This window comes from Podarcis pityusensis (genome assembly GCF_964106645.2).
Source record: "Podarcis pityusensis genome assembly, chromosome: 10".
Classification (NCBI taxonomy): domain Eukaryota; kingdom Metazoa; phylum Chordata; class Lepidosauria; order Squamata; family Lacertidae; genus Podarcis; species Podarcis pityusensis.
In genome coordinates this window covers 61,920,094-61,942,692 of record NC_138035.1, presented here as the reverse complement: position 1 = coordinate 61,942,692, position 22,599 = coordinate 61,920,094, and the positions used below count along the sequence as shown (strand labels likewise).

At 44.6% G+C, this 22,599-nt stretch overlaps 1 protein-coding gene across 1 annotated transcript in view; it reads right to left on the bottom strand.

The window, feature by feature from the left end:
- The window catches only part of MAPK12 (mitogen-activated protein kinase 12), a 46,984-nt gene extending 24,834 nt beyond the window's left edge, over nucleotides 1-22,150 (bottom strand). The window contains exons 1-4 of the mRNA XM_081023800.1: nucleotides 21,916-22,150; nucleotides 14,800-14,929; nucleotides 8,833-8,891; nucleotides 5,203-5,314 (exon numbers count right to left, since the gene is read on the bottom strand). Coding sequence (XP_080879926.1) covers nucleotides 5,203-5,314; nucleotides 8,833-8,891; nucleotides 14,800-14,929; nucleotides 21,916-22,031 — 417 coding nt within the window. The 5' untranslated portion in view covers nucleotides 22,032-22,150. The remainder of the gene's footprint in view (nucleotides 1-5,202; nucleotides 5,315-8,832; nucleotides 8,892-14,799; nucleotides 14,930-21,915) is intronic.
- Nucleotides 22,151-22,599: the final 449 nt, after the last annotated feature.

Sequence of the window (22,599 nt, the reverse complement as noted above, 5' to 3'; positions counted from 1 at the left end):
TATTTGCCTTTAACCAATATAATTTTCTTTATAAATGTGTTGAAAAATTACTCTTGGATCTATTAGTGCTGCAGTCCTAGGCAAGTCTACACAGAAGTAAGTCCCATTACATTCAATGGGGCTTCTTAGGTAAGTGTGTACAGGAGAGGGTCATGGGGTATGTAGCAAATAGCGTTCCAAGAGGCTCCCCATTAAAAATATCATGGTCCCCTGAAACACTGATTGAGAGCACAGCATCCCTCTACTCCCACAATATCTATGTCTTCGAAGGAAAAGAAAGAATACTAAGCTCTACTGTACAGCGGTACCTCGGGTTACATATTTAATTCGTTCTGGAGGTCCGTTCTTAACCTGAAACTGTTCTTAACCTGAAGCACCACTTTAGCTAATGGGGCCTCCTGCTGCCGCCGCGCCACCACCACACGATTTCTGTTCTCATCCTGAAGCAAAGTTCTTAACCCGAGGTACTATTTCTGGGTTGGCGGAGTCTGTAACCTGAAGCTTATGTAACCTGAAGCGTATGCAACCCGAGGTACCACTGTATGGGGCGTATTAATGGGGACTGCTGGGGAAGGGGGAAATTGTTCAAAAATGGGCTTGGATCCTAAGGTAACTTAAATTGAAGGATGTACGTGGAAGGAAAGTTTCTTGGGCGTTCCTCCCCACTGCAAACCATTCCAAATTGTTCAGGCAAGGTCCCCAGCATCTCCAGGCCTTGTAGAAGGATTCACTGGTAAAAACAAAAAGGTAAAGGGACCCCTGGACGGTTAAGTCCAGTCAAAGGCGACTATGGGGTTGTGGTGCTCATCTTGCTTTCAGGCCGAGAGAGACAGCTTTTGTCCACAGACAGCTTTCCAGGTCCTGTGGCCAGCAGGACTAAACCGTTTCTGGCACAACGTGACAGAAACCAGAGCGCACGGAAACGCTGCTTACCTTCCTGTTGCAGTGGTACCTATTTATCTACTTGCACTGGTGTGCTTTCAAACTGCTAGGTTGGCAGGAGCTGGGACAGAGCAACGGGAGCTCACCCTGTCGCAGGGATTTGAACTGCCGACCTTGTGATTGGCAAGCCCAAGAGGCTCAGTGGCTTAGACCACAGCGCCACCTGCAAATGGGAAGGAGGCAATAGGGAACTTTCCTTCCATGCGCTTCCTTATCATAGGCTACAAGCCAATATGCATGAGATAAAAGTGCAGAGGAAACAATTTGACAGAGAGAGGCTATATTGCTTTGCTATTCTTACCAAGAACACCGGACCCGCATTTGGGACTCATTCACACAGAGAAGCAGCGATGTAAATTGCCGCTTTAAATGCTCTTGTTTTGTGCATGGTGGTTTGGGCTGTTTCCAGGAGGAGTATGCAAACTAGGCCTGAGATAAGAAGCAACTGCATGCAATCAAAAGCAGCATGCGAGTTGATAAGCCTCCCGCAAAATCATGTCAAAACCGAAATGCACACACAGCATTTTGAGCTAAACAATAGCTCAAAGGTGAATCAAGGACAGTGTTAAGTGGGCTTTGTGTGATTGCTGCTCAGGCACAGAAATGTCCCTCAAGGTAGATAATCTCCTTACTGATTTTCCCCCAAGATAACTATGTTTGTTTAGGTTGAACACAAAACCAGACAACAGTTTGGACATTTAATGATGTGCGTGGAAAGCAAGGAACCAATGGCTACATTACAAGCTCACTATGCCTCCATGTGAAGTGGATTTAAAAACTGATAGGTAGCCGTGTTGGTCTGCCATAGTCAAAATAAAAAATATTCCTTCTAGTAGCACCTTAAAGACCAACTAAGTTAGTTCTTGGTATGAGCTTCTCACTATATAGAAGGATCTGGCAACTTCTGTTTCAGTGTATCTGAAGAAGTGTGCATGCACACGAAAGCTCATACCAAGAACTAACTTAGTTGGTCTTTAAGGTGCTACTAGAAGGAATATTTTTTATTTTGGATTTAAAAAGTCACTGACGTGTAAGTCTATACATAAAACATCTGGATCAGTGACAGTAGAATTGGAAGTAGCGTCTGTACAGGTCACGTTTCACTGCTCTGATGTGGTGCAAATATTCCCAATAAAACTAAACGCAGTACAAAAGTGTTTAAAGCTAGACGTTAAGAGTTAACGTCTCTTAGTTGGGAATTGCGTCCTGAGGACTTTTGTCTATTCTGTTAGTCACGAAAAGTAGAGGACCTTCCTTTTCCTTTTCATTTGCAAGGTTGTTTGACATGTTTTGCACAACTGCACAATTATGTGCTTCTTCTACTCAATTTAGCACATTCTGCGTAGATCCAAGATACATTTAGAATTCAAATGGAGATAGCGACTAGACTTGTACTCGTAATCCACACCAAACAAGGAAACAAATATTTTGGTAAGAGACAGGCCACTATAGGGTTTTCATCAGAGGATGAATAACTTGCCCTATGAACAATGAAGGCAATCATTTCTATTGCAGGTAACTGAAGAAGTGTGCATGCACATGAAAGGTCATACCAATAACAAACTTAGTTGGTCTCTAAGGTGCTACTGGAAGGAATTTTTTTCGACTACGGCAGACCAACACGGCTACCTACCTGTAACTATTTCTATTGCAGGGTATAGAAGAATTGTGGCAACCAGACAAACTATTTATTTCCCCCTTCCTTATAGTGATTCCTTCATCTCTGATGCCTCACTGAAACTGAAATGCTTAAAAAATATATATTCTAGGCTGCCTGAATAACTTTATCTTCTTGCTATGTGCTGCTTTTCTGCCTTCATTTCTTACTGAGATAATGGGCCAGTTCAGACAAATGTGAGAGACTCTGTGAGGCAGGGAAGCTCTCTGTCCAGTTGGGAACATGTGTTCCTGGCCCTGGGCAACTGGGATGGATTAGGGATTCTGCTGGTTTACTGCCCATCTTGCTGCCCAGCAGTCTTCCTGCCTGAGCTGACACAGCTGGTCTCAGAGGCAGTATTGAGGACTCCCCGACTGCTGGTTTGGGGAGGGCTTCAACAGTCACGCTGAGGTCTGAAAGCGAGATGAGCGCCACAACCCCATAGTCTCCTTTGACTGGACTTAACCATCGAGGGGCCCTTTACCCTTTTAAATTAAATACAGGACTGCAGCCTAAATCTGGACTCAGAAGTACTAAGTTGGATTCAAGGTATTGAATATGCCAGCAGTCCAACAAAACTAAGGGGTATATCTGTTCACAAGACACACTTTATTCTTAATCCCTTACTCTTGTCATTTCCTGCTAGCATTTCTCTTTGTTGTCTTTCTTACATGGTTTTTTTTTTTAAAAAAGGAATCCATTTGCCATTAATATTAACATCCCATTTCCTCTCTTTTGGCATGTCCTTTTCACTCGATTGTTCAAACTTTGTAGGCCAGCTCTCATGCTCTCAGGATGGATACAAATACAGCAGTAAGAACCCTGGGTTTTAGCCAATAAATCTAGGTCAAGATGCAGTCTGCAATCACATTTCACTTATGACGAGACCTTTTTTTCCTGAAGCATGAAATGGTAATAAGATCAGACAGCATGCATTTTAAAGTGGGCCCTGCCCTTTCACAATGGAATCAAAAGTCAGTAATAATATAACGTTTCTGTCAAGCGGGGAGGAGCAAGCCAAGTGATCCAATAATGCCCATGACCAACCTCTAAAAGAAACAGTTGAGGAAGAATAAAGACTAAATTCAGAGACGTGGGTGGTGCTGTGGGTTAAACCACAGAGCCTAGGACTTGCCGATCAGAAGGTTGGTGGTTCGAATCCCCGCGACGGGGTGAGCTCCCATTGCTCGGTCCCTGCTCCTGCCAACCTAGCAGTTCGAAAGCACATCAAAGTGCAAGTAGATAAATAGGTACCACTCCGGTGGGAAGGTAAAGAGCGTTGCCGTGCGCTGCTCTGGTTTGCCAGAAACGGCTTAGTCATGCTGGCCACATGACCCGGAAGCTGTACGCTGGCTCCCTCAGGCAATAAAGCGAGATGAGCGTCGCAAACCCCAGAGTCATCCACGACTGGACCTAATGGTCAGGGGTCCCTTTACCTTTAAGGACTAAATTCATTCCTGTGCTATGTCTTCCAAACAGCTGATGAGTGAACATGGAATTTATTTTATGGGGCTACACTCATACAGCTCTAGGTACCCATCTGTTAGGGGTCCATATTCAGAAGCCTGTCTCCACAGCCGAACTACAGTAACTGTAATTCTAAGGAAAGAAGTACAGTTTAAATTTGATGCTCCAAACCTGCATGTCAAATCAGTAGGTTGGCATGAGAGACAGGGTCTCTTCTGTGGTGCCCCTCCAGATTGTGGAACTCTTTCCCTATTGGGCTGTGAAAGGCCCAACATTATAAGCCTTTAAAAAAAATGCATTTGTTTCAGGTTGCCTTAAGATCTTATAGGGATGCTGGCTTAAGTTACTGAGCCATTTTAAAAATGTTTTTAGTGCTATGTCTTAATTACTGGAGTCTAAGCTGCTGTTTTAGTCATGTTGCTGTTTTAAAATGGCCTGCTTTTAAGAGCATTTCATGCCTTACTACTGTTCTGTCAGCTGGGAAGACTACGCTCTAAAAGAGGACCTATAGATATGTCTAGAAATAAATATGAGGGAAACTTGCTCACCAATTCAAATGTAACGCTATCCCATGAACATTAGGCAGATTCCCGCTCAACTAGGGCTTGAAGACCACTTCAAACCTTGAATTTCCCCCCAATTTGCAATCCTGGCTAGTTAGTACCAGTTCAGATGTGACACTATCCCAGCCTCTCCTCGCCTCCTGACCAGAGTCCCATCAGCTAGTCAACATTGCCGATGTTCAGAGCTGATGGTAGCTATTAGTCTAGTGCAGGCATCTCCAAACTCAGCCCTCCAGCTGTTTTGGGACTACAATTCCCATCACCCCTGACCACTGGTCCTGTTAGCTAGGGATGATGGGAGTTGTAGTCCCAAAACAGTTGGAGGGCTGAGTTTGGGGATGCCTGGTCTAGTGATATCTGAAGGGAAATAGATTGGGAAGAATGCGCTACACCATAGCTAAAGAGAAAGGCATTGGAAATTTGTGTGTGAAGGAGCTTGCAGCAGAATCCCAATTTCCTAACCACAAGATCTTAGGAAAAGTCTAGTGTATAAAACAAACAAAAACGGAGAGAGAGAGAGAGAGAGTGAGAGAGAGAGAGGGAGGGATGGGGGGGGGGGGCGAGAGATCTAACCTTTAGGCCCTTTAACATTTGATAGACCAGGAACTGGATTCTGTCTTCTGTTAGTTTCTCATGCTTCATTATTTTACTCAAGTCTGTTCCCATAAATGGCATGACAAGGTAGCTAAAAAAAAGAAATCATTTTACTTGACAAAACAACACACCAATTCAAATAAAAACATTAATATTACAAAACAATCATTTCTGAGAATTACTGTAGGCACTATTTTGCAAGCTTGTGTTTAAGGCAAGATTTATTTACCAAACACCGCAATCAGTTTATGCTTTCAAAAAACGACTGTAAACATGCCACTTGCAGTCAAGCAAGAAATACTGACTGGTAGTTAATGCCATTAGTTGCCAGACACAATTTTATATTAGACATTAAATGATAAAATTGGATTGGTTCAATACAATTATAAGGGCTTCCATAATGCTTTGGATCAAAATCTCTCTTAGCTTTAGATCTCACACTGACTTGTGACCCACTACTATAGCTGTTTACTAAATTTCACTGAATCTAATGGCACTTACTCAATAATAAACATGTATAAAATGATGCGATGGCAGTGCCTTAGGCTGTGATGGAAATTCCACCCTATACTCTTCAATTATTCAAGTTTCAAAGTGGGAGCAATGCAATTCATACGACGTGACTAAATAGGCAGAATGGGAGGTGGAGAAGCCAGAACATTTCGTCTATATTTAGTGCAAAGGAAGCAAACAAAGCTCACTCATCAATAACTCGGATATGCAAGGAACCAAGGTTAATAATCTTCAGAGTGTGTGGGTAATCTTGAATAATGAAAACATAGATGTGTGCTCACCCCGCGATTTTATTATAGCTAATTTGCTGAAAGCTCATGAATATTTCAAAGCCAATTGGAGATAGCTCGCTAATTGCTCCTAGAACATACAGGTAGTTAACGAGAGTAGCTTGCCGAAGCTGCATTCTGTGCGCAGGCTTTTAAATAAAAGCTTGGGGTTTGCACTGCTGTGTACACATTAAGAAGAAAATGGGAGAAACCTGTAGACCAGCTCATCTATATATACCATATATACATAGGGCTGCCTCTGAAGACGGTTCGGAAACTTCAGCTGGCGAAGAATTCAGCGGCCAGGTTGCTCACCAGAGCAAAACGGTTTGAGCATATTATACGGATCCTGGTCCGACTGCACTGGCTACCAATTACCGTATTTTTCGCTCTATAACATGCACCAGACCATAACACGCACGTAGTTTTTAGAGGAGGAAAACAAGAAAAAAAATATTCTAAACGAAATAGTGGATATATGATTTTTGTGGTTCATGCTGTGGCCACAGACATGTGATCTGACAGTGAGTTTGGAGTAGCCCAATGCAAAAATCCTGAGGATCCATGTGGATCCATGCTTTGTAACCACGGAGGAGGGAAGGAAGGGGAACCATGGATCCTCTGCTCACGACTGCAGCAGATCCCCCCCCCCCGCCACCCGCAGGCATTCGCTCCATAACACGCACAGACATTTCCCCTTACTTTCTAGGAGGAAAAAAGTGAGTGTTATGGTGCAAATAATACGGTAGTTTCCGGGCCCAATTCAAAGTGCTGGTTTTGACCTATATAATGGTACCTCAGGTTACATACACTTCAGGTTACAGACTCCGCTAACCCAGAAATAATACCTCGGATTAAAAACTTTGCTTCAGGATGAGAACAGAATTCATGCGGTGGCGGCGCGGCAGCAGTGGGAGGCCCCATTACCTAAAGTCCTCGTACCTACGGGACCACCTCTCCCGGTGTGCCCCACGGAGGACCTTAAGGTCCATAAATAGCAACACCCTAGAGGTCCCGGACCCTAAGGAAGTTAGATTAGCCTCAACCAGAGTCAGGGCCTTTTCAACTCTGGCTCCGGCCTGGTGGAAAGCTCTGTCTCATGAGACCAGGGCCCTGCGGGATCTGATTTCTTTCCGCAGGGCCTGCAAGACAAGAGTTGTTCCACCTGGCCTTTGGCTTAGAATCAGTTTAATTCCCTCCCCCTCTTTCTTTTTCCTTTCTCCTCCTGTGAAGAGCCTGCATCCTAATGTTTTAATGTTGTATTTTAATCAACTTGTTTTTATTATTGTATTTTAATCAACTTGTTTTTATTATTGGTTGTTAGCTGCTCTGAGCCCGGTCTTGGCTGGGGAGGGCGGGGTATAAATAAAATTTATTATTATTATTAAAGTGGAGCTTCAGGTTAAGAACAGTTTCAGGTTAATAACGGACCTCTGGAACAAATTAAGTACGTAACCAGAGGTACCACTGTAAAGCCTTAAATGGCTCAGTACCGCAAGACCTCAAGGACCATCTCTTTCCATATGAACCTACCTGGACCCTGAGATGACCTTCTGAGGCCCTCCTACATGTGCCTCCTCCTCAAGAGGTCTGGAGGGTGGCAACATGAGAACGGGGCCTTCTCTGCAGTGGCTCCCCGTCTGTGGAATGCTCTCCCCAAGGAAGTTCGCCTTCATTGGTGCCTTCATTGTACACCTTTAGGTGCCAGGCAAAAATGTTCCTTTTTAACCAGGCCTTTGTTTGATTTGTTTGACATCCTATACCCCTTTAAAAAAAATTTGGGGGGGGGGGCCTACAGGGTTGTTGTTTTTATTTTTATTATGACTTTTGTGGTTTTATATCTTGATTTTAGTGGGATGCGGGTGGCGCTGTGGGTTAAACCACAGAGCCTAGGACTTGCCGATCAGAAGGTCGGCAGTTCGAATCCCCACGACGGGGTGAGCTCCTGTTGCTTGGTCCCTGCTCCTGCCAACCTAGCCGTTCGAAAGCATGTCAAAGTGCAAGTAGATAAATAGGTACTGCTCCGTTGGGAAGGTAAACGGCATTTCCGTGCGCTGCTCTGGTTCGCCAGAAGCAGCTTAGTCATGCTGGCCACATGACCCGGAAGCTGTAAGCCGGCTCCCTCGGCCAGTAAAGTGAGATGAGCGCCGCAACCCCAGAGTCTGGACCTAATGGTCAGAGGTCCCTTTACCTCTATCTCTATTTGAAGGGTCATTTTCTCTAATACAGTCATACCTGCGTTTACATAACCCTCTGGTTACGTAAACTTCGGGATACGTAAGCGACAAACCCAGAAGTATTTTACTGGGTTTTGGTGCGCGCGCATGCGCAGAAGCGGTCCTCCGGTTGCGAAAACCTCGGGATCCGGCCAGACCTCCGGAATGGATCCCGTCTGCAACCGGAGGCACCGCTGTAATGCAGTGGACCTGAAATTCCTCTACCAGCTGGAATAGCAGACAGAAGTAACATACTTCCACTTATTCAAAGTAAGCTTTACTCTTGACTCGTGAGAAACACCAATATACTTTTTAATGTAAAAATCAGGTCAGCTAACACACCTTACAAGTCCTTAACATGACAAATATTAGTACAAACTTGCATGGAAAGATAGTTGCCATGGTGCTCCTGCTAATGCATAAATCAGGCCTAGCTGTTTTTACTTAAGGAAAACAGTAATTCTACAGATACACTTTAATGCAAATTAAATATGAATGTAGCTTTTATATCACAGTGACCGCCAAAGGGCCACAAAGCAACCAGTCCTCTTGGAACCTAAATACAAATATTTATATATCATCCAAACTTTTCAAGAGAATTGTAAACTTACAAGTCATTAAATTTATCCAGCGACACATCTGGTGTGAAGACATCTAGTAGTCCAATTACCTATGAAAGGGGGAGGGAAGTAATTAAAAACCCTGGAATTTAACAATCACAAAAAGGGATGGATGAGAAGGTACAACAACAACAACAACAACAACAACAATATAACCTATGCAAGTTATTATTCGCAAGAGAAACGCTGAAATAAATGGTGGCACAGTGGTACCTTGGTTCTCAAACACCTTGCTACTCAAACAACTTGGAACCCAAACACTGCAAACCCAGAATTACGTTTTCCAGTTTGCGAGCTCTTTTCAGAAGCCGAACGTGCTCCGCCTTGAGTGTTACACTTCCAATTTGAGAGCCACACTTTCGTTTTGAGTGTTATGCTTCCGATTTGAGTGTTACACTTCCAATTTGAGTGTTACACTGAGGTCTGTCTGTTTTTGCTATTTATTTTGCGTTCTTGTTTTTCCAGCTCTTTTTTGTGTGTGACTATGTGGAACCCAGTTCAGCAACTGACTGATTGATTGCGTGACTGCAGTACATTTTATTTTTTTTTGCTTTCATTTTATGGATCAGTGGTCTCGTTAGATAGTAAAATTCATGTTAAATTGCAGTTTTAGGGGTTGTTTTTAAAAGTCTGGAACGGATTAATCCACTTTGCATTGCTTTCTATGGGAAAGCGCACCTTGGTTTTGGAACGCTTTGGTTTTGGAACGGACTTCCGGAACGGATTAAGTTTGAGAACCAAGGTACCACTGTATATCAGTAATTCTATATGTAACAGATATAGAGGGCTGGATCCCAACAACCCAGAACAAGTTGTGATTGCAGAATGGAGGTTTCTACCTCCTCACCATAGTTCCCCAACAACCTGTGGTTTGGGGGGCTCTCAAGACTAGTGTGGTAGAAGCATAGGATGTGTTTGGTTTAGTATTATGTGAGCAAGTCTCATTCTTTTCCGTTGCTGCTTCCCTTCTCCTCTCTGATGTAGTTATGAGACTGATGGGAGACTTTCAATTTGTTCCAACGCAGATAAGCCGCAGTTATTGTTAACTATAGTTTACTGAAACAAATAAACTTCAAATTGTGATTTATGAAGCTGGCTTGTTTCAAGAAACTGTAATTAAGATGAACCACAATTCAGGGTTTGAGTATAACACTAAAATTGTGGTTAATTGAAAACTAAAGCAAAAACCGCCAGTCTCCCCCTTGCAGAATCACTGCTGGAGAAGATGGGAACAAACAACTGCAAGGCTCATTCATGTAGTACTAAATGGTTTAGCACTTTAGCCAAACCAGGACACTATAACCCACGATATCTGATTATTTTGATCCATTACATAGCTGGTGAAGGTGGGAAAAGAAAGAAGACCACACTTCACTGAAGAGGCAAAGTAAAAACACCCGCTTTTCCTAAAATGAAACTGCTGCATTTGAGAGCTATATATATGTTGTTTACTATTGCTTGACAAGCTTATCTGAAAACCAACGCACTATATTTTTATACAACAAATATATTTTGAAGCAAGATGTGCTATGTCAACTGCACTCTCAGATTCTGAATGAACTGAAACATAATGAGGGCATCTCTCTGATGTTTTACGGATCTCATCTTTTGATGTTATGCATCAAAAACCACAGATCAGTGAAGCCAAGTTGCCTTGGCAGACATGGAATATCATCAATAGTTTTTGCCTTACCAAAACCACTCCAACATTTTAAATTTCACAACATGTTGCATTTCTACAGTGCTGCTTACAAAAACATTTAGAGATGGGCATACACAAAATGTTATCTGTATTTCCTTCATTTGTATGGCACAGTATGCATCACTACAACCACTTATTTCAAATTATCTTGACCTCAGCAAACCAATTATAGTCACTCCCAAATAGCTCTTTCATTGGCTGCAATTTTCATTCCGTTAGTCAGCAGAATGATCATAAATTTTCTTGCCACGTCCCCATTTCCTGTTGACTCTGTCTACAGGAATCCTAGAAAACCTATCGCATGTTGATATCAAGAGCAAATAGGATTATAAGGATGGGTCTCAGTATCCCCATTCATGTGGTTCATCCTGCTCAATCACAGACGCTGTTTGCTAGCAATAATCCCTAAGGGTCATTATTTTTGCTGTGGTTCTTTCCCCCCCTCAGCTAGTATCTCTTTTTTCCTAGATCTGCCCAGGTTGCTACTTTTCCAGTGCATAATCCTGACAAGATACAATTCATTTCTTTACAGGAAACAGCGTCTTGATTATTAACATTTTTAACAGAGTTTGGGGTTTTTTTGTAACAGTGTGGTATTCTCATTGTTGTTTTGAGCACAAACATTTGCATTTTACATTTAAATAATCCTGGGAAATGTAGCTTCTAAAAGTTGTTAGGAGACCCTTATTTCCCTCACAGAGCTCCGATTTCCAAATTCATTTGACAATCAATTCCTCTTCCCAGGAAACTCCAATAATAATAATTTTTATTGTTATTATTTCTTGTGCCCTGCCCATCTGACTGGGTTGCCCCAGACACTCTGGGTGGCTTCCAATGAACATAAAAGCATAATAAAACTAATATTTTTTAAAAAAACCTTCCCTATGTAGAGATGCCTTCAGATGTCTTCTAAAAACTGTATTTATCTCCTTGAAATCTGGTGGGAGGGCGTTCCACAGGGCGGGCGCCACTACCGAGAAGGCCTTCTGCCTGGTTCCCTGTAACTCAGGCATAGGCAAACTCGGTCCTCCAGATGTTTTTGGACCACAACTCCCATCATCCTTAGCTAACAGGACCAGTGGTCAGGGATGATGGGAATGGTAGTCCCAAAACATCTGGAGGGCCGAGTTTGCCCATGCCTGCTGTAACCTCACTTGTCGCAGTGAGGGAACCGCCAGAAGGCCCTCGGAGCTGGACCTCAGTGTCCGGACTGAATGATGGGGTGGAGACGCTGCTTCAGGTATACTGGGCCGAGGCCGTTTAGGGAGAATTCCCTCAGGAGAATTGTAGCTCCGTGAGGGGAATAGGAGTCACCTAACAACTCTCAACACCCTTTACAATTTACACTTTCCAGGACCGTTTGGGGGGAAACCATGCATGTTTAAAGTGGTATGAAACTGCTTTAAATGCAAATGGGGTCATTCTCCCCGTTGTACAATGCTGTACTCCACAGAGTAATCTACTTGTTAATCAGTACCTGACGAGACCCCAAACCTAAACAACTTGAAGATACAGTCTTTATCAGTAACATGATCAATAAAAAGCCTCGTTAAACATTATATGACAGAAAGTTAATTGAATAACTTTCAAATAAAAGTTGAAACAAAGTTGACCTAAGTATGTTTAAAGCCTAGATGGGAAGTCCTACTGAAATGTGGACATAATTTCCTAGTAAACGTCCAAAGGTCTTGACGGTAATACTTCTGACTTTTAATTATATCAACTCTTTTCCAATATTTAGGATAAGAAATCAGGTACCAATCCTATGCATGCTTAGCTTGGGATAAGTCCCTTTGCGTATCCCAAGCAAATCTGCCAAGAAATCAGCTGCAAAGGCACAGAATTTTAGTGATACAGAAGTATATTTAGTATACTTCTGGACTGAGACCACTGTTTTAACTGAGTTTGTATTTTAAATCCTAACAAAAATTGTGGCATTAAATTACTTTACTCCCTTCTCTCTTTACATTAATTCTATGTTATCTTTAACATTTCCTGGCCACAGTGATCCATGCGACGGTCATCTCCAGGCTTGACTACTGTAATTTGCTCTACGCGGGGCTGCCCTTGAAGCTGTCCCAGAAACTCCAGCGGGTGCAGAATGCTGCAGCGAGGCTCCTCACGGGGTCTCTGCCTTGGGAGCATATTCACCCAGTGCTTTTCAAGCTGCACTGGCTCCCGGTGGAGTACAGGGTCAGATTTAAGGTGCTGGTTTTGACCTTTAAAGCCCTTCACGGCCTAGGACCCTCGTACCTACGGGACCGCCTTTCCTGGTATGCCCCACGGAGAGCCTCAAGGTCCATAAATAACAACACCCTAGTGGTCCCAGGCCCTAAGGAAGTTAGATTGGCTTCAACCAGAGCCAGGGCCTTTTCAACTCTGGCTCCAGCCTGGTGGAACGCTCTGCCTCATGAGACCAGGGCCCTGCAGGATCTGATTTCTTTCCGCAGGGCCTGTAAGACAGAGTTGTTCCGCCTGGCCTTTGGCTTGGAGCCAATTTGATTCCCTCCCTCCCTCTCTTTCTTTTTTCTTTTCTTTCTCCTCCTGCGATGAGGCTACATTTTAATATTTTAATGTTCCATTATTTTAATGTTGTATTTTATTTTTGTTTTTAAGTTGTAATCATTCATCTTGTTTTTATTATTGCTTGTAAGCCGCTCTGAGCCCGGCCTTGGCTGGGGAGGGCGGGGTATAAATAAAGAATTATTATTATTATTATTATTATTATTATTATTAACATTTCATCTCTATCCCTTTCAAAACACAGTGTCTGTTCACATATGATATTTCCCCCACCTAAACGTAATCTCCAGATGGGGCAAAAAAACATGTGCGCAGACTAATATACACATACATCTTCTGTCAGCATTTGCGCTGACCTCTTCCTCCTAATGTGCTCTTACGATACCGCTTATCTCTCTTGAGATTTCAAGACTGTCGAAATATCAACTTAAATTTAACTCACAATCCTTCTGCTAAAGCTCTTACCTTCTTCTTTTGCTCTCGAAGGTGGACCACAAATTACATTTTTATCCTTATCTTGACGCTTCCACGCATGCTCTCACATTGATAAATAGAAAAAGCACCATGGTCACAGGGATTGCTGCCAGCCGATGCGTAAGATTTCAGCCTTTAGGAAGTTCAAGAAAGAAATGTTTCCCATCTCGCCCTCCACCTCCGGCATCCATCCTGCCCATATTTTTAGGTGGCCCCCACTCAACCTCCCAGAGAGGATCTTCATAGAGTGCTTTGGGGTCCAGGGGTGAGGAGGAGATCGGAAACATGACTATTGTGAACTTTTTGGATTGAACTTATCAGGGCTACATGGGAGTAAGCTTGATTGAACTCAATGGGCCTTTCTAGGTAAACTTGTTTAGGATCACACTTTCACAGACATCTGAAGGCTTAGAAGACATCTGAAGGCAGCCCTGTTTAGGGAAGCTTTTAATGGTTAATAGACTATTGTATTTTAATATTTTGTTGGAAGCTGCCCAGAGTGACTGGGGAAACCCAGCCAGATGGGCGGGGTATAAATAAATAAATATATCATCATCATCATCATCATCATCATCCAAGCTGCTGCATATAGAAAGCAATTTATTGTGTGAACTGCCCTTAATATTACTGTGATGATATATTCACATATATTACACTCACTTGTAACAGTTAAGTATATTTTGCATTATGATAATTGCACAACATGGAAGACTGTTGCACCAGCTGCTAATAAGAGTTTAATTAAAGTTGCAAACGATAACAATAGTCAAGTCTGAAATGAAACAGAGAACACATTCACTGATATAATGGCAGGATTATATGAAGAAACATTATGCATATGCGCTCATATGCATAAACTTAAGAGGCATGAGGATGGCAGGGATAGGAGCAGCAATTTCTGGACATATAATATTGGCATCTTGGCATTATTATTATTATTACTTGCATATGTGTTTTAATCCTTTGTTTACCATGGATTTTAATTATCTTTTGAATGTTTTAACTTCAATGTTCTTTTTGTTTTTTTGAAAGGCACTCATAGGTTTTATTACAATCATGCGGCAGGCCGAGAAATAAAATTACAAACATACCTCAGATTTCATATGAAACCATCCGGGTTTTTCTTTATAGAAAAATCCAGGTGCGTATGAACACATCTGAAATAATTTGAATTTAAAGCCATGCAACTCCGTCACAGTGCGCAGCAGCTAACTTCCCAAAATGAGGGAAGAGGGGTTTGTTAGTGCCTCTATACTCACATTTTCATGCTTCATGTGTTTCAGGAGACGCAATTCCCGATAGGCTCGCTTGGCAAAAAGCTCCGATTGAAATGGACGGTACAACTTCTTAATAGCCACTTTTGTTCCATTTTTCCTGTCAATAGCTGAGCTTAAAGGAAACGAGAACAGAAATTCCATGAATCAGAAGCTAGGCGAAAGGGAATAGCTGCATCCTGGGAAAGAGACAAAGCGCGTTTATTGACGCAGATAAGGAAGATGCCGTATAACAGCACCCAAGCAAGGGCGACAAAATTCAGTTTCTGTGTGTTCCCAACGCCTGCCAAGCCGTGTGTGCATTTCAACAAGAGGGTGGGTATGTGAGAGTGGAAAAGAATGGATATGTGTGCATGTGGCTCCCTTCAAACTTGCTTTCAGAACTCAGCAAATTTAACTGAGAGCCAGTGTGGTGTAGTGGTTAAGAACAGTAGACTCGTAATCTGGTGAACTGGGTTCGTTTCCCCGCTCCTCCACATGCAGCTGCTGGGTGACCTTGGGCTAGTCACACTTCTTTGAAGTCTCTCAGCCCCACTCACCTCACAGAGTGTTTGTTGTGGGTGAAGAAGGGAAAGGAGAATGTTAGCCGCTTTGAGACTCCTTCGGGTAGTGATAAAACGGGATATCAAATCCAAATCCATACTGTGGCATGGTAGTTAGCTTGTTCATAAGTTAAGAGCATGGGCAGGCAGTTTCAGAAACGTATTGTAATACTGAAAACTGCCTCATTCCTGGACATATTATTTTTTATATCTAGCCAAGTATCATGTCTGGCTCGTGGGGTTTGTTTTCTTTTGCCAAATAATATTTATTAGTTTTCCAAATTTTACACAAATCAATGCCAAGTTACATAAAATTTAATACAATTTCCCCCCAAAGTTGACTTCCTGTTCTTTGTCCTCGATGCATCCCTACTTTCCCCCGATGCTGCTTGATATTACATATTTATTTCTACAGTGGTACCTTGGGTTACATACGCTTCAGGTTACAGACTCCGCTAACCCAGAAATAGTACCTCGGGTTAAGCACTTTGCTTCAGGAGGAGAACAGAAATCTCGCGGCAGCAGCAGGAGGCCCCATTAGATAAATTGGTGCTTCAGGTTAAGAACAGTTTCAGGTTAAGAATAGACCTTCAGAACGAATTAAGTTCTTAACCCGAGGTACCACTGTAATTCATATTTCATTCCTTATATACAATTAACAATTATTATTATTTAATTATTACTTTTCCCTTTTTCATTATCCATCAGCTGCCGATTTATAAATTCCTGCTTGTATATTTACATAATAAAAACCCATTCCCTTAAAGAACAGAGGTTATACATCCCCTTGTGGGCTTTCCATAGGTGGCGCTGTGGTCTGAACCACTGAGCCTCTTGGGCTTGCCGATCGGAAGGTCGGCAGTTCGAATCCCCGCAACAGAGTGAGCTCCCGTTGCTCGGTCCCTGCTCCTGCCAACCTAGCAGTTTGAAAGCATGCCAGTGCAAGTAGATAAATAGTCACCACTGCTGCGGGAAGGTAAATGGAGTTTTTGCGTGCTCTGTTTCCATCATGGTGCTCTGTTGTGCCAGAAGCAGTCTAGTCATGCTGGCCACATGACCCGGACCCACATGTGGACAAATGCCGGCTCCCTCGGCCTGAAAGCGGGATGAGCTCCGCAAGCCCATACAGTGGTACCTCGGGTTACAGACGCTTCAGGTTACAGACTCCGCTAACCCAGAAATAGTACCTCGGGGTAAAGAACTTTGCTTCAGGGTGAGAACAGAAATCGTGCTCCGGCGGCGTGGCAGCAGCGGGAGGCCCCATTAGCTAAAGTGGTGCTTCAGGTTAAGAACAGTTTCAGGTTAAGAACGGACCTCCGGAACGAAGTTCTTAATCCGAGGTACCACTGTAGTTGCCTTTGACTGGACTCAACTGTCCAGGGGTCCTTTACCTTTACCTTAGGTAGTTGGGAGAGGAGAATTCTGAATAGACAGGACTTGTCTGTTCCAGTAGAACTCTTTCTGTGTTCTTATTACTACTCTAATGGGAACAGGCTCTCTTTATCTCAATATTACCCAATACCTGCCACCTGAATCTTTTCAACTGGAAAACCTGGGACCTGCTGCACACAAAGGATGAATTCCATTGCTATGTGTTCTACCCAGAAAGGCACAGCAGTTTGATCTCCCTGCCCCCAGTCACAGTGAGTCCAAGACTATGTAGACAAGGTTGGGGAACATGTGGCCATCCAGCTGTTGTTGGATTCCAACTCCCATCAGCTCTAGCAAGCATAGCCAATGGTCAGGGATGATGGGAGTTGTAGTCCAACAACGTCTGCAGGTCCTTGGGTTCTTCACTCTTGCACCAGGCTAAATCGCAGTTGAATTACAGTTGTGAGGATAAGGCAGGAACAGCTTAAATCACTATGGCAGTTTTATTATGATGTTTCAGATGATAAAACACATGAGGCTAGATGTAAGTTTATATCCCTCTAAGAACCACATTTCCCACCTCAGGACTGCTGTGTTGCGGGGCCAGAAGATGAGAAAAACAGCTGTGGTGGTAGGCAGGAGACATCATTGTCACTGAAGGTCATCCCAGCTTGTAAATTAAGGTGCGACGCAAAACAGACATAAAAATAGCGAACAACGTTAACACCCGGTATGTGAAAAATTGACCCAGGGGCACTCCTAGAAAATGTCAACATATGGAAAGGAACTAAGACACATGGCTAAGGAACCATAATACAGTGCTACCTCGGGTTACAGACGCTTCAGGTTACAGACTCCGCTAACCCAGAAATAGTACCTCGGGTTAAGCACTTTGCTTCAGGATGAGAACAGAAATCGTGCTCCAGCGGTGCGGCGGCAGCAGGAGGCCCCATTAGCTAAAGTGGTACCTCAGGTTAAGAACAGTTTCAGGTTAAGAACGGATCTCCAGAACGAATTAAGTTCTTAACCTGAGGTACCACTGTAGTAAATATTCAAGACAGGTAAAGCTTAACTCAGGGGTCAGCAAACTTACCGCACCTCGGGCCGGTGTCTCCAGCGCTGAGCACGCAGCGGGCTGGAGGCGGGGGAGCGCGTGCCCATATGCGTGCAAACACGCTATTTCTAGCGCACTTCCGGGTCGGAGGAGCACTGAAAATAGCTTGTGCCCATGTGCACGGGCCTCCTCCAACCCGGATGTGCACCGGAAATAACGCATGCACAAGCTATTTCCGGTGCTCCTCTGTCCCGGAAGTGCGTTGCGGCAGCAGTGGGCGGCGGCGGTTGCCGCTGGCCGGATAAACGAGTCCCTCGGGCCTTATCCGGCCTGCGGGCCTTAGTTTGGGGACCCCTGGCTTATATGAACATTTTTTTAAAGGACTAATTCAGATGCCTGTTTTGAACACAGGAAGTTGTCTTTTACGGAATCAGACCTTTGGTGCATTAAACCCAATATATAGTGGTTGGTGGCAGTCCTACCAACTGGTGCCAGGGACTAAACTTGGGAGCTTCTGACTTCGAGACAGAACCAGTAACCAAAACGGTCCTGCAAATACATCAGTGTAAAAATATTACACTGCAACAGAAAACCCCATTGTTATTTAGGACCCTGATGACGGATTTGTCTCTGGGAATGTTATATGCAATAATAATAATAATAATAACAAAAACAAATCATAGATCATCAAATTGAGGAATTGGAAGGGTCATCTAGTCCAACCCCCTGCAATGCCAGAATCTTTTTCCCAACTTGCGGCTTGAACCAAAGACCCTGAGAATATAAACGCCTCCTTCTCTACAGAGTGAGATATCCCAGAATAATAATAATATGCCTAAATAGATGCTTATAGTCTTATTGTTGTTAGCCGCTCTGAGCCCGGCTTCAGCTGGGGAGGGCGGGATATAAATATTTTTTTAAAATTATTATTATTATTATTATTATTATTATTATTATTATATTAATGCTTCCGTAATACTGACTCAACTGCTCACGAGTGTCCTTCAAAAGTGATCCTGCGAGTGCCAAGCACTGTCATCAAACAGACCTCAAAACACAACCAGAGGTATTCTGTTCCTTACCGTTAGTTTCTCTGTTCCTATTCCTTGCCCCACCCCCAAGTGCAGGCTTAGGCAAACTCGGCCCTCCAGATATTTTGGAACTACAATTCCCATCACCCCTGACCACTGGTCCTGTGAGCTAGGGATGATGGGAGTTGTAGTCCCAAAACCTCTGGAGGGCCGAGTTTGTCTATGCCTGCCCAAGTGGATATATCTGGCAGACTGAAAATAGTCTTGGCTCCACTAGTTTCTCTCATTCTTCCTCCTCGCCACAAAATGGAAATGGCGAGAGCAGAGTGAAAAGGAAGAGTGTGAGCATTGGCAATACAGTGCCCAAGAAGAGAAGAAGAAGAAGAAGAGTTTGGATTTGATATCCCGCTTTATCACTACCCTAAGGAGTCTCAAAGTGGCTAACATTCTCCTTTCACTTCCTCCCCCACAACAAACACTCTGTGAGGTGAGTGGGGCTGAGAGACTTCAGAGAAGTGTGACTGGCCCAAGGTCACCCAGCAGCTGTAAGTGGAGGAGCGGGGAAGCGAACCCAGTTCACCAGATTACGAGACTACTGCTCTTAACCACTACACCACACAGGCTCCCAAGACCCAAAGGAGCTGCAGCATTCACATGCAACTGGCGTAATTCTCCTGGACCCCCATGCAATTGCTATGGGGTTCGTGGGGATTGCCATATAAACCACATAAAGGAAGGGTTGCAGCTCAGAGGCGGAGCCCATGCAGAGAGTCCCAGGTTCAATCCCTGTCTTTTTCAGTTAGGCTGGAATAATAATAATAATAATAATAATAAATAATTTATTTATACCCCGCCCATCTGGCTGGGCTTCCCCAGCCACTCTGGGTGGCTTTCAACAGAATATTAAAATACAATAATCTATTAAACATTAAAAGCTTTCCTAAACAGGGCTGCCTTCAGATGTCTTCTTAAAGTCTGGTAGTTGTTTTTCCCCTTTGACATCTGGTGGGAGGGCGTTGCACAGGGCGGGTGCCACTACCGAGAAGGCCCTCTGCCTGGTTCCCTGTAACTTGGCTTCTCGCAGCAAGGGAACCACCAGAAGGCCGTCGGCACTGGACCTCAGACCAATGGGGGTGGAGAAAACGCTCCCATCTCCAAATCTGCAGACAGTACTGAGTTGGGTGGGCCTGACTCAGAAATATGGCACTTTCCTGTGCTCCTGACATTCTGGGGGTGGCTTAAATCTGCATTATTTATGTTATTTCTGGGAGAACTTTCTGACAGGAAGAGCTGTTCGGCACTGGAAGCGTTTCCCTCAGGAGGTTGTGGACTCTCCTTACTTGGAGAATTTTAAAGCAGAGATTGGATGGCCATCTGCCATGGATGCTTCAGTTGAGATTCCTTCATTCCAACTCTATTCCACAGTTTGGGGCAAGTCCGCACAAGGATTCTAACAACAGGAGAGAGAAAAAACGCCTGTCTTACATGTTAAATACCCTCTACCTCACCGCAGATTACTTCACCACTGTTTATGTAGGGATGGCCAAGCCTGACAGCCGTTCTCAGCGGAATATGAGGAACAGAAGGAGCTGCAAAGACCAGACGCTTGAATTGCACTCAACAAAAGGGAGCTTATCTGTGTCAAACAGTTCTTCCCTGTGCGCATCCTTCTGTATCTGACAGCTGTCAGCCTCCTCTATTTTACTCTCAACACCTTCCTGTGTCAGAAACACAACTGATGCTGGAGGTGCAGTTTCTTTGCACTAGTAGGGAGATCAGCCCTCACACAGCCTGTTGCAGGCAATAAAATACCAGCCTCCTTCCCTGTCCGCTTGAGGTTATTGGCATTTTAACATCTGTAGAAGCAGCAGAGAATCGGCTTCAAATGGGGCAGAAAGTCCACAAATTCTGTCATGCAGCCTTTTAAATGAAAGAATCCTGTGAAGGCACCCATATCAATGTCTGGGAACCCATTTGCCAAGAGTAAAATTTTGCTTCCTATCGCCCCCCCTTCAAACAGGAAGTTTCTAACACCACAGGAAGCAAGGCAATAACAGTGGAAAAAAAAGAAGGTGGAGGAGAAGAAACATTTCTCCACGCACATTTTCACATTGCATAGACGTGGGCTTCAAGATGTGCAGGGAACCAGGCAAGAGGGGCTTTTCGGTAGTTGCGCCCACCCTGTGCAACGCCCTCGCAGCAGATGTCAAACAGGTAAACAGCTTGGTCGTTTTTCAAAGACATCTGAAGGCAGCCCTGTTCAGGGACGTTTTTAGTGTGTGACGTTGTATGGTGCTTTTACTAGTCAGATGGGTGGCAAATAAAATTATTATTATCATTATTATTATTATTGGGGTTCCATCAATCACATGACACGGCACATGCACACCATTTGAATGGCAATGCCCTTACACTGCCCCCCTCAAATATTTTAGGGGGAGAGGGCGGCGAAGGGACCTCGGCCCCCTAGGATTATGTTTTTATATGTGATTATTATTATTATTATGTTTTTATATGTTTGGAAGCTGCCCAGAGTGGCTGGGGCAGCCCAGTCAGATGGACAGGGTATAAATAAGCATATTCTGATTATGATTAAATAGGACGTCCCTATTTTCATTTGTGAAATATTGGAGGGTATGGGTGGGTCACCGTATAGATGTGCATTTCCCCCCCAAACAAGCTTATCCGACCACAGACCCCTGCACTTCCCCAGCTCTTAATCTTCAGACGGGCGAGCAGAAGAAGTACGAAGCGCTGGGTTCGAATTCGGCGCCCGCTCGCCTCCGCCGAACCGGGCGCGCGGCGAATTTGCGAGGCGCAGCTGAGAGCGCAGACGGGAAGGCTGTGTGTGGAGCGCGCAAGCAGCAGCAGCAGCAGCCGCGCGCAAACCCCCCAGCCCCCTTTTTCCAGAGTCTGCGGGGAAGCAGAAGTTGCGAGGCGCCCATTGTTCCCCCTCCGGCGACTCCGGGATCGCTGGGGAACTTGGATAGAGTCTCCCCCCACCCCCTCGCCCCGCTTTCCTCCGGGGCTGCTTCGCCCTCTGCTCCTCCTCGCCCTGCACCCCGGGGTCCTCCTTCCTCCCCTCGCCCCGCTCCAGACTCACCAGACGGCGCCGTAGGCTCCGGATCCCACCGCCTGCAGCTCCCGGTAGCGCTCCCTCACCTCCCACGCGGTCTTGGTGATCTCCTGCCGGTAGAAGCCTTTCTTGGGGGAGGACATGGCAGCTTCCCGCCTCCCCCGCGCCGCCAGCTCCCGGCGAAAGAGAGCAGCAACCGCGGCGGGAGGCGGAACCGCGCGCGGAGGGGGCGCGCCTCGCCTTTGCGCGCGCCCGTCCGCCTTCTGTCTCTCTCTCTCTCCGCCTGGGCGTGCGTTTCTCTTCCTCTTTCCCAGCCTCTGTGGAGGAGGGCGGCTCTCGCTCCTTCTCTCCCCCTTTCTTTTCCACCATTCACCCCCTTTGGTGGGAGGGGACCGCGCTGCAGGCAGCGTGGATGGATGGATGGAGGTCTCGCAACATGCGCCCTCTTCCTCCAGGCCGTTTCCTTTCCCATTTTTTATTTTGGAGAGGTCGATTGACAACGCCGCTGGCTAGCTGGGAAAGAAATCTCTCTCTCCCGCCCCCCCCCCGCACCCAAGGTTATATTTTATTACATTTCAAAAGTTTCACAGTGCCGGATTTAGGTATAAACTAAGCAAACTATTAGCTTAGGGTCCCACTCTCTTGCCCCCCCCCCAAAAAAAAATTAAAGGGAAAACAAAAACTGGATGTACATTTCCAAAATATAACCTA